The sequence below is a fragment of the Falco cherrug genome, chromosome 13 (assembly GCF_023634085.1).
Source record: "Falco cherrug isolate bFalChe1 chromosome 13, bFalChe1.pri, whole genome shotgun sequence".
NCBI classification, from domain to species: Eukaryota; Metazoa; Chordata; class Aves; order Falconiformes; family Falconidae; genus Falco; species Falco cherrug.
The window spans coordinates 2,410,269-2,426,434 of NC_073709.1; the positions used below are offsets into that span (position 1 = coordinate 2,410,269).

Genomic DNA, 16,166 nt, shown 5'->3' on the forward strand with positions numbered 1-16,166 from the left:
ATATCTCTTGGGAATCTCGATGTGCAATGTAGTTCTTGAGAAGGCCAATGTAATTACCATAGCTTTAAAATAAAATACTTATTCTTCATATATTGAGTTACTTTGTCAACTAATATATAAAGAATATATTTCTACTGTAATTTCATAGGAGGAATTTGGAGGGCTTAATTTTATTAACCCTCTGTCTCCTATTTGTAATAGAGGAAAACCTGTTAGAAGTCTTAGATTGCTTCCTGCCTCAGTGACACAGCAGAAATATAGAGACGTGTCTGACAAATAATAAAAGTGGCTCCAAGCAATAAGAAAAATGCAAGGTGTGTTGTTCTGCAAAATGGAAAGTATTTCCCTGTCTTTCTTCAGAAATTTGAAAACTAAATACAGTTCAGGGTAGAAAAAAAAAGTCAAATGCAATATTATTTCTTGGACCTTTCTTGCATATTTGTTTTGAGAATCTCTGCTATCTAGCAAGACCTAGAGACACAAATTATAAAAAAACCCACAACCTACATGGAGTTTATTGTCTTAACCAGTGTATGCATTAAGAATGGAAACTGATAAGCTAGTAATTAAAAACTTTATCGTAAGATTTTTGGCCAGAGTATTGATCTCAGTGGCATTGAGATACTAGTTTACTCATTTGACAGCCTGGCTTTCAGTGTAGCTGCCCTGTATTTAACAAAAAAGAAAGCTAGTTCTATCATTTTGGAAGAGTTTTCAATTAAACCAACAAAGACACTCAAGATGCAAGTTTCTAATTAATTTACAAGTAAGACCATTTCCATAAATAGAACTGCAAAAGTAAAAACTGCTCTAGAAGGTATAAAAATGGCCTTAACATTGCATGAATATATGTTCCCCAGGTGTTAGCTAAATAGTAGTAAATTATAGAAGAGGCAGTATTTTCTCCTCTTTTACAAGGACTCCATAGCATCTTTTCCAGAAGCAGCCAGACCATTAAGCTCTGCTAATTTTCTGTGACCTGTTAAACATGCACATATTTCAACATTTTAGTACCATTTATCTTGTGCCATGCACAGGAAAATCGTAGTATTAGTCCTGTCAGTTAGCCATAATAAGTTTTATAAGAACACAAGGTAATGCATTACTGATGGTTTAATGATTCTTAGCAGGTTTATGTTTTTTTTAAAAAAAAATTCATTTCTGTGTAATTTTACATATTTTTTTTTTACAGTTGAGTTATTCTTTGAACCACATAAATCGAAAGCTGGTGCTGGAGTCTAAAGTGTCTATCAACACTAGAATTGTGGTGGTTGGTGCATCTGATGTTGGAATCTCATTTCTGGAAACACTCGTTTTTTGGTAAGTTTGTCATTTTATTTCCTTTACTGAGAAGAATGTGTTACCTTTTGTTAGAAGTGGCTTGTTTTCTCCATTTAGAAGCGTGCTTCGAGTCTGTATCCAAGTACTAGATGTTAAAGGTCTGAGTGTCTGCAGATGTAAAGAGATAGGTACTTGCATCCTGGCTGGCTCTGGAACTCAAAAGTACTGACAGAGTTGCTCATAGATCCTTCAAGGTGAAGGCACACTAAAAATGAGAATTTCACATACTTAAAATCTCTTTGATCTTTGTTCTTACACAAAAATACTACAGGTGGAGGTTAAGTTCATAGCCCTTCATGTGTGCTCCAAAGCAGTGTTGATCTTTAAAGTTGTGCCCAGTGGGATCACAAATCACTGTCTGAATCCCTCCCTTCTCCTACCTCATTGTGATGCTGTGTTTCAAAGCTGTGCAGAAATGTACAACATAAGCTTGTCAAGTTCTAGTCTCAACTGTGATTCTTTTGATTCTGATAACACATTTTTATACCTTTGATTCTGATGAGGCTTTTGATGTTTGGGATTGTTCAGGAACCAAAAAAATGTTCATTTCTGGCCCTTTTGCTATTTTTGCCGAAGACCCTGGAGTGGGTGTGGGAAAGGTGCAGCAGAAGACACTGCTCTTTGGCAGTGTCAGCCAGCTCAGTGGCCCACCAAGAGCGTAGGCTGTCAACATACATTAAAGAATTTTTCAGCAGTAAAACTGCGAATCAAATTGGTGTGGTTACCTTGGGTTATCCAAGCTGGAGTAAATAAACTGTATAAACTGGCTGAGAAGGGGAATAAATGTACGCAACTGTTTTTATACCTTCTGCTGTTTAAGCCAGAGTTAACTTGTGGACAGGTTCTGCTGTTCTACAGACTCTTCAACGTTAGGACAGGGGTTCCCTCTCTCTGATACCTCCCTGTTGGCACCTTCTGTGCCTGTACCCCCTCCATAATACCTCCAATTTTAGGCAGTTATTGGGAAGTCAAACAGTATATGTGAGAATGCAATTCCTTTTACGCAGTTGTTGTTTTCCTCATACGTTAAACATACATACTGGAAATTTCTTGAAAGAATTGCAGAAATTAATATAAAATTAAAATTTTGAATGCGATTGTTACTACAAAATGTTTGTTACAAAAACTAAGGGAGGCTGTCATTTTTATGGTTGGCAGAAAATTGGAAGTTTTGCCTATTTTTTTTCCTGTTAAACCAAGAGTTTGTATTTCTACTACAACCACTGTTAACATCACAAACTGAAACATCAATATGGCAAGAAGAGGCAAAGTTGAAGTGCTATACGGATGTTGTTATATTGCTGCAGCAGTGAAGAAAAAAAATACCTGTTTCTTGCTCTTTTTTTCTTAGTTCCTGACTTCCTGTAGAGCATCCCCTCTTGAGGTAAAACCATTTCCCTCTCATCCTTCTGTTCTCAGCACCTTTTAGGCCTTCAGTTCTACTCAAAATTCAGTTTAAAATGTGCTTTAGAGCTATTAGCCACTTTCTTGTTATTCATCCTGTGTTGTTTATTACTACACGCTTTCAGTATGAAATACTGTGAGGGAAAAGCAAAGCATATTTATGCTCCAAGTCTGTCAGTCAGAAACTTAAGTCCTTCTGCAGTGAACAGAACATACAGGTAGTGTCGTTTCTGCAGAGCAATCCTTTATAGGTGCCCTCCTCCGAGATACCTTAACCAAGTCTTTTCAGCCAGAAGTTTTGTTTGAACTATATTCTAGCAAAGAGTTCTTGCAGAACATGTCCTTCTTGTACACAGCAGAGAGTGCTTGTCTCCAGTGCTGCACAAATAGAGCGCTCCTGCTGAAGAGAAATGGTGTATTGCTCTGAGAATGCAAAAAGCAAGCAGTCAGCACATAGTGCCAAAATGTCACAGAATTTATATTAATATGTATATTACTATGTAATATATGTATAAATTTAAGGAAGATTGTTTTTTTAATTTTCACATCAGTAGCAGATAAGAGCCTCCTGATCAACGTGAAGGCCTTTTAATACAATTTAGTTTAATTTCCTCATAATTTTCTAATATTCTTTGCAAAGGTTACATGCACTAAAAATAGCTAGATTGAATCAATTTGTAAGCCCCTAATCCTTAAAAAGAGGAAGTAGTTTTCTCCTCATTATTCTTCATACTTAATTATTTTACATTATCAGTCACCATGGAAACACACAAATGTAATTCACTTACCTACATAACAATTATCAGAACTAGATTTACAAGTGTTTTCAACTTCTATGAGACTGAAGGAACACAGTTTTTGTTGAACAGAGAAGTAATCAGGAGGATTACCTCTCCTCGCTGGAGAGCTGCAACGGCTGCTCCTGGCTCCCATTGTGCTGGGGCAGCGGCACTGTGGTTTGCACCATGTCTGTGGCGGCAGAGCGCTTCTGGGGAAGTTCAGCATCATCGCTCCTCAAGCGGTGCCGTGGAGCAGCCATGGGCACCGCTTCTTATCCATCCATCCGAACCGAAAATGAGTTTTACAGCCCCTGCTGCAAAGGAGGAGTGTGTGCTGTGAACTGTCACCTTACAAAATCCTGCTGCAGTCTTGCACTGGTGCTCGTTACCTTGCTGGTAGCGTTTCTGGAAACACATCGTCACAGAGGCCAGAGCATTGGTGCACCCAGATTGGTGCTCATTATTTCAAAGGGCACTGCGGAAATGTTGCAAATGAGTCTACAGAATAACCTGTTAGTAGGCGAAGCTTCTTCCTAACGCTCGGGACACTCTCAGCCCTGGAGAATTGCCTCTGTTGTGCTTAATCTAACACTAGGTCAGTGAAGGTGATCTCATTATACACGTTTCACTATTTGAATAAATATCTTCAGCTGATTTTTTTTCTTGGAGTGTAATCGCATGCAGACATGTTTGCAGCTACGGTGCTGCTTTTCTTTAGGATGCACATGAAATTTTTATTCAAGAACCAGGCAAATAAATGGTGGAGGCAGTAGCGCTCGCAGCAGTGCAGGCAGAGCCTGGCCTCCCTTCTCCTGCACAGCTGGCTGTCCATAAGTACAGGTGTGAAAGCAGCACTGAGGTGAGGAGCTGCAGCGAGCTGGGCAGCAGAGCTGAGACACTGTGGAAGGGGGAGAGTGAGTTGCATCATAAATTGCTGCAGTAATTAACTTCCCTGCAGGAGCATGGCAAGCAGGGAAGGAATTGTGATTCCCACAATTCCTGCATGGGGCTCCTCCTGGGCAGTGCAATTATATGCTTCCCCTAGCATAAAGCCAGGACTTGGGTCACTCTCTAGCACTAAGACAAGGCTTACGTAAATTGCAGCAGCATCAGACCATTTGTTAAAGGATTGTAAACTCTGAGCAATGTGCAGTCCTAAAAGAGAAGTAGCAACTGAACAAATAACCCGCCTTGTGAAAATGCAGCTCAGCCCAGCAACACAGAGTCTCTCAGCCTCTATTGTTCTCTGCCCTCCAAACTGTTAGTGCTGGCTGGCGCTCCTGCCTCCCCTTTGTTGAAGGATGTGGGAAGAAAGCCCTTTCAGCATCTGAGTGAATCAAATCAAAGAAACTACAAAGGGAGGTTAAGATAAAATGCAAGTTTTATTTATTTTTAGTTTCTCTAAAAAATTACAAAGAGTTTTATGAGTCGTTCTGGTAAATAATGTGTGTGCCCCCACTTACGCTTGCAGTACGATGAGCCACTAACATTGGCAAATTATCATGAATGAAGACCCTGATTTAAATCTACAGAAGTTTTTAAAATGTTACCCTTTTTTTTGTCATCCCCACTGAGATCAAGTATGCATATACTGAATTTATAAATGAAAAAGCAGTTTCAAATATTCAACCTGCAAGTATTCAATGAAAATTGTATCTGAAAATGATTTGCAAGTGTAAAACCTGTTTTCGTGAATACAGAGTATCAGTACCTATGAATATGAGACAAGGAGTAATGAGTTCTGTTCAGAGTTCTGCAAATACCAGTTCTTGGAGGTGAGGTTCAGCAGGAGAAATATCAACTGCAGTTAAATAATTAAAAACCTGTGAACAACTAGAATTGGGGATACTGAGTTGCACAGTCCTCAGCTAAACCACTGTTTTCCCTAAATGGGTTTCCTGATGAATGTAAGCTATAGCCCAACATTTTCATATTCCCAGGTACTGAGATGCTTTAAAAAATCACCTCATTGCTAAATACAGATTTACCAGGAGGGCAGGGTTTGGTTTTTTTTTCTTCTTGTTCTCTTGGATAATTAAAGAATGATGGTCATGGCAGCAGTGTTAGGCCAGAAGAACATACAGTTTTAAAAAATAGCATTTTCAGTTTATTCGGGTGGATGATTCACAGAACAGCATGCTAACTAGTACGGCCTGACAGCAGGTGATTGAAGTTTGGCTGCAAGAACGCAGAAAGCTTGCTCGCAGCAGTATCTTGTCATTGGTTCCAGTGTAGTGAACCAATTAGCTTTTTATCCACCTCTTTGCATATAGCTGTGGAAAGCGTTATTGTCTTCTGATTATAGGGAAAACCCTTTTTAATCCACGATTTTGAAAACCTCCGTAATCCAACCTCTGGTGTAAACAATGACTTATTCTCTGAGGATGTTGGAAATATACATAATGTGCTACACAAAATAGCAATAAATGGTGGCTGAGATCACAATATTTTGTGTGAAAGTGTTGCAAAATATATTCCCTCTCCGTGTGGGTGCATTAAAATAATTACTTCGTTTAAAAAGTGAATGGATTAAAGTATATTTTTGTCCAAGTCCTGAACTTTTTTCTTAAAGTAGAATTAGAATCTAACCTAGTAAACCTGTGATTTATTTTTTTTTGTCTGCAGGCCAGTTTCTCCCTTTGTGAGTTAAGGGTATCTAAGATTAGTTTAGAAATGGCAGGGATTTTTAAAACGTGGTTTCTGACAGAACAGCTAAACTGCCGTTATCTGGCGGCACAGTATTATACAATATCCTGCACATCTGTCCTGTTTGGCAATAGTTAGCATAATGCTTGCTGTTTAATTAGGCTTTTTATCTTTGCATTTGTCTGAGAACATCTGAAGCCTTCCATGTTGCCTGTCACTAATTAGTTGACTAATTAAATAGTTAGTGCTTACTTGCTGATCACAGAGCTAACATGTAATGAATGGTTTAGTGATCTTCATTGTTTCATACTATCTATCTTTGCCACATGAATTGATATACATGTGCTTCCTTTTGACTGCCTTTTTTTCATACCAGGGCAAATCCAGAACAATGTTGTAGTCGACCATGTGTTCAGTGTCACCAGGCCTGCGTGCTTCAGACATTGTTGCCTTCCATCATTTCTGGTGAATAGAGATCAAGTTGTGACACAGATAAATAAGGCGGGTCATATCTCGCCGTGTTGCACAGTCAGGATCACAATGAACACTGTCAGTGACTGATACCAGACATAAACTAGGGGAGAGGATATGGGTCAAGATCAGCCTTCCTAACAGGCATTTGACATGCCTCTGCCAAAAAATGATACTCAATTAACATTGATATATAGTTATTTTATAGCTATGTTCTTGCTTTAGAGACAGTTTTCAGTTTTAAATAAGGTTATTTCATCTTCAGGTGCCTGCCCTTTAAACATAGGCAAAGATTTGTCTGAGCCCAAACTGTTATTTCACACTTTAAATAAAAAAGAGGATGTTTTTTTTGTTGCTGTTTTTACCTGAATATTCCTAACTTCTTGTTGCATGTTAAACCCCATCTTGGAAATAGTAGTTTTCATGTAAAGGGCCTGTTTCAAAATTGAAATGAGTTACAAGAATTTTTATAGAACTGTATTTTGTATTTATCATACCTTTCCTGGTGACTAAGTATGACATTAGCATGGCTGTTTCAGCAGCTGTGTACAGAGTTTGGTAACCTGACTGCCCGAAGCATCTGGTAGCTCTCTGATCAATGCAGTTCAAAGCAAATAAAGAAGCATTCCAAGTGCAAACACTGCATTTAGGTTTTCCATTTCTCTGCTAAAGCGATGGAGATGTACTTTCTCATCTGTTCATATTTATTTTTCTTCTGTTTGAAGTTTGTTTCCCAAAGCTGTTGTGGAGGTGTAGCTACAGAGATCTTCAAAACAGTGTCTAAACTGCCTGCAGGTTGGTTTTGAAGCACAGAAGACTGCTCAGACTACTACAGTGGAGAAAAAATTAGTTGGCTGGTTAAGTTGTGATCCTTTCCTCTAGAGATTTGTGTAGATTTGATTCCTGTTCATGTGTTCATGTTCATGTTCATGTATGCACTCCAGGGGGCAGAGTGAGGGTTGTGACAAATGAAGATCACTATTTGAAGGTACTTGCTTGTTTTTTCTGAATGCTTGATGAGCTGAAATTTCAGTGTTCCTTTTCTGGATTGCTGTGGTTACCCTCCAGATCCCAGGAGGGAGATCTGGAATGCAGTTTACATTGAAATGAGAGTTGGGAGTGCATAAGATACAGTAACGAGATGGTAAATCTTTACTGCATGCTGTGTTATCTGGATTCCCCAGACTTCTAATGTGGATTGGTTAGGTTAGATGGAGCTCCACGGTGCTGCGGCTCAATTGCTTCCAGTACCCATGTTACTGCACTGCACTGTGGTGTGAAGTGTAACACCCTACCCTGTGGGGTTTGTTTCCCTAGGACTGTGGCAGTCAGTAGCATCTCTGGATTAAGCAGGCAGAATTTCAGTTTCCTGTGGGCATGGGCCATTTGGGAAGGAGCTGCTGGAGAAGCGTCATGTTGCCCTGGTGAAGAAACAGGCATTACATGGCTTTGTGGTGCTGCACCACTCTGAGCTGTTCTATGTTTAAAGGATGCAATATCAGAGAGGCAGCTGTGCTCATCAGGCTGCCAGGGCTGGAGGTGCTGCGAGGCCCAGATCCGCAGCTGCTACATGCAGATGTTTGAGATCAGGAATTTTGGCCCAGCTGACTCCTCCACCAGCCATGTCCCTGTCCTTCCTGAGCTGCCAGCTTTCTGTCAACAGCATGTGGCACTGGGGTGGTGCCTCAGAACATGCAACTTTCATGAGCATCTTCTCTTTCTGCACGCTCTTGCTGTCAGGAGGAAAATGTAGATGGTCCTTGGCTATAAGCAAGGACAAAAATGTTGGTAGAAATCTCAAGCCCTTCAAATTCAAGTGAAGTCTATCTTTTGATATCCAAGAGCTTTTCTAAGGTGTATGCTTTTTCATCTCTGTGAAGGCACCATTGCCAAATCTGCACCAAACAACGTCACAGAATCAAAATGTTAATCTCCTCTGCAATAATACGGAAAACTGGGTTTGGCAAGTAGGCAGCCATAAAAAAGGCAAACAAACCCTTAGTTTTAACATGGGTGATTGGCCAATAACATTAAAAATGTCCTATTAACAAGGTGGAATTTGCACTGTATGTTATTCACTGAAACATTCAGACAGGACAGCAAAATTTCAACCAAACTCTAGTTTTGCTCTCTGATTTATGGTATCCTTATTTGTGGAAAATGATGTTGATGTTTCTCAACTGTGATTTTGAATCTTCCAGGTGATTAGATTTAAATAGCTAGAGACTGTAACTACCAAGGCCATCAACAGATATCCTTCATTTTCGGTCTAGAAAAATAATTGCCCTGTTACATACTTTGAACAGGATGAAATGCTGAAACATTTATGGAATGGAAATTGACATTTTAGTAAGGAAAGACTCTCACTAAAGCAGTGTTTGGATGGTACTTTGATTTGGTCAAATTCAAGGCCAGCTTACATCTGGGATGGTAGGGCTAATCTTGTAAAGCTGTGGATGTTCCCACGTAAGTATATGGGTGTGTCTGGTTCAGCTGTGTGTTCTGTGTGGCCCAAGGAAAGAGCTCTTTAGATTTTCCTGTTCTGTCACGTAACAATTCATACTGTAAGGACTTTGCCACGCTGATTTTAATAAGCTAGATCTTGGAAGTACCCCTGCAAATAAGCACATTCTTAAGACTCAGTTTTAAGTTGAGTTAGAAGTTTGCTTTTAAATGCTGTACTCCAGTGTGTGTATGTTACGTGTGTTAACTGATACACACATTCACAGCCTGGTATAGGCTTTGCAAGTACTGGCAAGGTGCAGAGTCAAAGAGACTTCTGAGAGGAAAGCTTAACAAGGGGTGGTTAAGGGAGGGAGAAGAGCTTAGTGGTAAAATTGCAAAGGTCAATATAGGTTGAGAAGCAAAGTGTGGAAAAGAATTAGTCTAACAAAGGAAAAAGGCTCAACTGAATTACAGTAAAGAGCCACAATCACTAGAGAAGAATGGTGCGAAAAAGAATAGGGAAAGCTGAGTTGACATAGGTGAAGAAAGCAAAAACAGTTGCTGGGAAATGAGAGGTGGTTAGAAGGGATAAAAGCAGTGGCAGTGACAGGAGGGTGGCTGAGTTGTTTCAGAAAAATGAGTTATGATATGGACGGGAGTCTGAAAGAAGTAACTAGAAAAAGACATGTTTGGTAACGTTCAGTGAGAAATCAAGATCATGGGGTGATACAAAACTACAGAAAAAAGGAGGAATTAATAAAAGACTTGAAATGCAGCAGTCAGTTGCTAATGTTTTTAAGTATATTCTATGGGAAAGCAGTCAGCCCAGAGGATAAAAGAGAGACAAGCATTAAAATTAGAAGATGGAGGAGGATTTAAGACTAACCACTTAAAGGAAAAAGTGAGAGGACTAATTGATCTACCCTAGCAGGAGATATATATAACTGGAGAGCAACAGCTTTTGAAATGGGGTTTTTTGAAGAAGGGTTGATCACTACAGGGGAGGGAATACCACATGAGCTAGGGTCGGAGAGGGGATATGCGTTTCAGTGAGATCAAAGAAGGAAGCAGGGAATATTGGTTGAACAAAAAGAGGTGAAGTGATAATTTCAGGGGCAACAGAAGCTTTGCAAGAATAAGACTATATTAAACATGGACGAGAACCCAGCTATTTTAAGTTTGTGATTGATGTCCTTGTCCAGTTCAAGTAGATATAAATTGGCACCCAACAAACAGGGGCCAGAAGTTAGGAGAATTATCACTGTTGAAAAGAGAAAATCTTCCAGTAGGCATAGTGGGGGCAAAAAATGTAGTTATCTTCAACATGGTGCTTGGAAAGTTTATGGAAACTTTGTTGGGGGGTTGTGGTTTTTTGGTGGTGGTGGTGGTGTTGGTTTTTTTTTGACTCGTGATAGTGGGCACTAGACCTCAACACCAAGGAGGTGCCTCCAAATCCTGTGTACAAACAGACCATCCAGTTCAAAGTTTGGAGAGAAACCCAGTGAGGAAGAGCTAGAAGCTGGGGAGAGAGAAACACTGGTAGCATCCTTGAAGGGCGTCAGTCAAAGGTCAAAGTAAACATTACAGAGCTTTTTAATGGATTCTTGCTAAGATGCCAAAAGTGGTGACAGTGGTGACTTTCATGGCCTGGGCTTACAGGCTGCTCTTCTTTGGAATACAGCATCTGATAATATTAATCACCAGTAAATCTGGTGGGAAGTTTCTGAAAAAAACAGTACCTTAATAAAAAGCACTATGCCATAAAAGTTTTAGGTTTTTGCAGGGAGGATGTTGTTTTAATATCAGGAGGTGGTAACTGGGACAAGACAAAATATTTCACTGATGTGTCATTTTTGAAAAGCAGCTCTCTTGTTTTTAAAGAAATTACATCCTTATTTTTTAAAAATTCAAAATCAGAGCCAAACAATTTCTTTTTAATCTCTGTTTGGAACAATTTAGAAGAGTGGTTTCTGAAATTGAAAAGGACAGTGAATTTCACCAGTGTCGTGGCCTATCTTGGAATGGAAATAGTTATGTTCTGGGAAGAAAGAGGTGAATTCTCCCACAGAAGTAAGCAACTGACTTATCTATCCCTTGGTGTCAAAAGCGGCAGTCAAATTAAATGTGAGCTACTGGCAACTAGATTGACCTATCTTTTTGTTTCAGTTGTTGATGTTCTTAATACGTCTGTCACTGATCTTGGGAGGAAGAGTCATCGTGGGTGCGGTTTATAGAAGAAATACATGGAAAACCCCTTTCTTGACCCTTACATTGAAAAGTGTCCCAGTAAAGACTTTATTGTTATCCGTTCTTTCATTGAGAAAATTCATTCACAATCTTAACACTTTTTCCTAAGGTTGATCCAATGAACTGGCTTATCTTTGTTTACTCGTAATTAAAGAGGGATAACTTCTAAATGGACATCTGTTGGTCAGCAGTTAAGCTGAAATCCTGTTCTGAGGCCTGTAATTGATGCACTTACATAAGGTTCTTGAGAACAGGCGCTTTTGGTAATTGTGATACAAACAATAAACCCTTTCTGCTGCTTCTGTTACTTACTGACTCTTACTAAAAGTTTGATAACCAAGTGTCGTAGGATCAGTTGCAGAGCCTTCATACTACTGGAATGGCGTCATGTAGCATCATATGGGGAGATGGTTTTGCTGTGTTTTCACATACGTTCATACTTGATTTTGTGTGGATTCTTGTTTGTCTGAGACAAACATAGCTGCCCAGAGAGTGGGAGGAAGCAAGGAGAAAGGTAAAAGGGTTTTACAGCTCTGCTAGTGAAAGGAGGGGGCTTTGTCCAAGCGAATAGGAGCAATTTAGTTTAGTGGCAGTATGAAAATACATTACTCAGAAAAATTACGCAAAGGAAGTCTATAGTGCTATGTAAGTTATTTATCCTTTAGTGAAAAATGTGAATGAGTGGGGATTTCTGAGTTATTATTAATATTAGTAACCTTTGTTAAGCTGAGCATTTCTATTTATAGTTCTGTGTAGGGCTGGAAAATTTGTTAGAAAATCTTTTCCTTTTGGAGAAGGAAATTCTGCAAGTCACATCCCTATTACTGTTCTTGAAATGTTTGGAATGCTGATCTTTCCTTAACACAAAAAAAAAAAAAAAAAAAAAAAGTCCTACTTTGGGTAGTTGTATTATTTGGGAAAAGGAGAACTACTGCCTATATCTGCCTTCTACAGTGAGACTTACACCTGGGCACTTTGAGTTTCTGTGCCTTGAACACTAAGTTATTGCCTCCCGGGAGTTTTTTATTTTTAAACACCACCTCATTCTGGGCTCCTTCCTCTCCACAAAAAAACTGAAGGTGCTTTTTTTTTTTTTTTTTTTTTTTTTTTTTTCTCTCCAGGATAGAGATCTCTCTGATTTCAAAGTTTCAGTAATGCAAGAATTTATCACAGCTAAGTTTTCAGCATCTAGTGCTGAGAACAGACTATTTGTTGCCATTTTTGGAACGATCTCGAGCTGCCATTTTTACAAGCGTTCTCTGCTGCAGCAAAGTTGAGGATACAGTATAATTAGGACTTTACTTTTGGATAGGTCATAATTCCAGATATGACAGTTATTGTCTAAAGACTATGCATACAGGAAAATAGTGCATATGCTTACCAATTTTGGTAGCTAGATCAAGCATTCTCTTCTGTCACCCTTGTTTATTTTAGTTTTTATAAATGACTGGAAAAATAAAAAAAAGTGTGATGCTTTGTTTCAAATAAATTGCACCGCTTAGGTTCATGTAGGCTACTTCACTGCACTTTATTTTTTGTAACAAAAGTGATTTGACTTATTATTTGTGATAATGAGGGATTTAATGAAAACAATTAATTAAATCATTTGTTCAGGCAGTTTCCACTATCTAAGCCTCCATCATTACACACGCACAAGAAAAAAAAAAAGAAAAAAAGGTAGCAAGACACCAGGAAAAAAAAAAAGTCAGAAAAACTAGGCAAGGAATATTCTAACAGATTCACAGATGCCAGGATACATAAAAATAATGTACTAAAACTGTTTTGTTTCTTCCTTTGATTATGCTCACAGTAAATTAGCAATCCTATTTTATTTCAAGGACAAGGGTATTTAGACTTTTTTTTGTAGCTGTCCCCTAGAACTGTGCAATGAAACCCAATACCTTTTACTTATTTCCCTAGATACTCTAATCCCTCCCTGCTTTACCAGTATCTTTGAGCTGTTCTTCCCTTTGTATCCACAGCAACACGAATCCCTGCTGGAATTATTTGCTTCTAAAATGCAGGTGCTCTTATTCAATGTTTGGTTGAGGCTCTTAACTTGAAGACTTTTTCACCAAATGGGAACCTCTGCTTTTACCCTATTTCATATTAGGCGTTGTTATATATATTAGAAGCACATAAGACATTCACTCTCTTAACATGCATTACCTGCTTCTCAGAGCCTTTGTTGTTTTTCAGTTATTAAGAGCTTTTAGGCAGCAGTAAGGAATCAAAGCCCATAATAAATAAACCATCCTTTTGTTAGCCTAGAAATAGTAATGCTAGGTAGAGGAAAGGGGATGATGGTGTGGGGTGTGGTAACGTGTGTAACAGTCCCTGGTCGAAATGGTCAGACCTGTTATCTCCCTGCAACTGTGTGCCAGTGCCTGAGCAACCGTGGCTAAGCACTTTGCTTTGCACTTAAACTAAGACAGTTTGCCTGTAGTGTTCAGGCTTGTATTTAAGTGCCTGTATATATAAATATTTTAAATCCTAAGTTTAGGCATACCAACTACAGTTCTACATTCAAGCTTTGATAATACAAGATACTAGGGTGTTATTTTTTCACTTATTTAAAGATTCTGTTAATTTTCACAAATGCCAGCCTGTGCTTAAACATTTAACAAATTTTGATTCTTAGCTGAGGATGGATTTTAACTCTGTGAAAATGTGAGCGTTATTTGCATAAATTGTGCCCAGCACTGTGTGGCTCTTGGACCCGGAGTGCAACATGCCCACGCTCTGAGCCCGGGAGAGTGCCAGGTACCAGCCTCTGGGTCTTTTCCCTTCTGCCTCCAAATTCAGTGTGCCTTTTTGATAGCTTTAATCTACTTTTCTTTGTGTCTTGATTTTTCTCAATGTCAAACGGGAATCAAAGATATGACTCATTTCATCATGGTATTCTAAGGAGATGCTCATCAACATTTTGATGCCTAGAAGATTAATGAATGGGAAACATGAATTAATGTTTGAGGCATATGGGAATGCCATGGGAGCGCTGAGGTAGAAGTAAATCATTAGTTAGTACATCCTACTGAGTGAAAGGTCTGAATTGAAGCCTCACGCTCAGTGGGGAAGAACTGAACAAATACTATATGACTGTGGAAATAACTGGATGACTGTATATGGGCTAATAGAGGTGCAGCATCTGCGGAAGACAATAGGTATGTGACCAGATCAATAAAGTGCATCATAGCGCAATCATGCAAAAGAGGCATATTAATGTTGCCTAGGGCCTTCGTCCTGCCATTTTTCTTGTGGTTGCTTGCAATGTTTTCATCCTAAATATTGTTCACATAATTTAAATTAATGTTACTGTAGCACCTGGATTTGGAGACCTGCTGGCAAGAGGCCATGCAGCATGTAAAGAGATGATTTCAGCTCTAAGCTGAAAAGAAACTTCACTGCTCTGAGGGCAGACAGGATAGGAGAATGTTTAAGATGTCTATGTACTGTTGTAGTAGTTTTCCTAATAATAAGATGTAAACTAAATTCCAAGGAGTCATGCTATTTATGTGTGTAAAGTTATTGTAATTGTTCACATTTGCACCCCACTAGGAGTGCTCCCTGAGTGCAGATGGCATTTTGTACACTTTAAATTCAGCCTAATGTATTGGGCCAGCTTTCATTTACATGAAGATCGCTTTGTATCACTCAGCTGGCACATTCATAATGTGACCATAGATGAAGAGCAAATTCTATTTACACCCACCTCTGCAGAGTGACCTTAATTTAAATGAGCATCAGGCCCATAATCTGTATAAATATATGCACTCTTGTTACATTAAGGTTATTTATTACATTGCAGTCAGGCTGAGTATGCATGGAGATTTACCATAGATAATCCATAATCCAGAATTAAACTATTAATATGCATTTTGTGAGAGGCAGCCATAACCTTGAAATTCCTTGGTTTAAGTGTGACCTTTAACTTTGTTTGAATATATTTTTTAAACGTATGAATAACAAATTAACATTGGTTGATAAAAAACATTCTGATTCCTTTGTATTATTTGCATCGATCCATACTTAACTTACAGAAAGCCTTGAAGATTAGAAGGCTTAATCACTCATAATATTTATTTGTTTTTAAATGTCAGATCACATTTAGTTCAACATACTGTCGGTCTTGTCCCTCCTACGCTCTGGTGTTAATGAAACTATGATGGAAAGCATTTTTCTTTTTGTATCCAGATACATGCATCTTAGAAAAATGGTAAAACACTTTGTACCTGGCCTGTGTAAAGGAATTACTTTCTGCATCCTCCTGAATATGGAATTAAAATCTGTGCTGTTCCTTTGATATGCCCTCCTAAGCATATGAAGGAAGCAGGTGAATTACCAGTTGTCAGGAATTGCTCTTTTTCTTTCCTGCAGCTTACAGGTGATGAGCTGTGAACAGCAAAGGTGTTTGCCAAAGACTGAGTGGCCTTACAGTACCTTTTGTGGTCATGGAAGGCAAGTCCTGCCATAAGGTCTTAGGAACAGAGCTTGTTAGTTATGTGATAGAATCTAAATATCTCTGTCAGGACTGAGATGATACTGTGCTGGGTGCTGCACAGCTCGACAGTCACAGTGATGGGCTGGGAAGCTAAGCATGGTGTCATACCATGTAACCGTATGTTGAAATGCCCTCGTGTTATGCTTGTACCAAACAGAGCCTCAGCAAACTTACACTGGTTGAACTGTGGCATTTTGTTTTTCTTTCCACAGTCCGCATCTGAAGTTCAACAATCTGATCTTGATTTCAATTCATGGCCTTCCAGGAAAAGACCTACTAGGCTCCAAACACAGAAGATTTTTAATTACCAGGTTTGTTTTAATATATAAACA

At 38.9% G+C, this 16,166-nt stretch overlaps 1 protein-coding gene across 6 annotated transcripts in view; it reads left to right on the plus strand.

The window, feature by feature from the left end:
• The window catches only part of CFAP61 (cilia and flagella associated protein 61), a 118,671-nt gene that overhangs the window by 49,703 nt on the left and 52,802 nt on the right, over positions 1 to 16,166 (plus strand). For all 6 annotated transcript variants that reach the window (XM_055725939.1, XM_055725936.1, XM_055725938.1 and 3 more), the window contains 2 exons: positions 1,193 to 1,320; positions 16,047 to 16,145. In XM_055725939.1, coding sequence (XP_055581914.1) covers positions 1,193 to 1,320; positions 16,047 to 16,145 — 227 coding nt within the window. The remainder of the gene's footprint in view (positions 1 to 1,192; positions 1,321 to 16,046; positions 16,146 to 16,166) is intronic.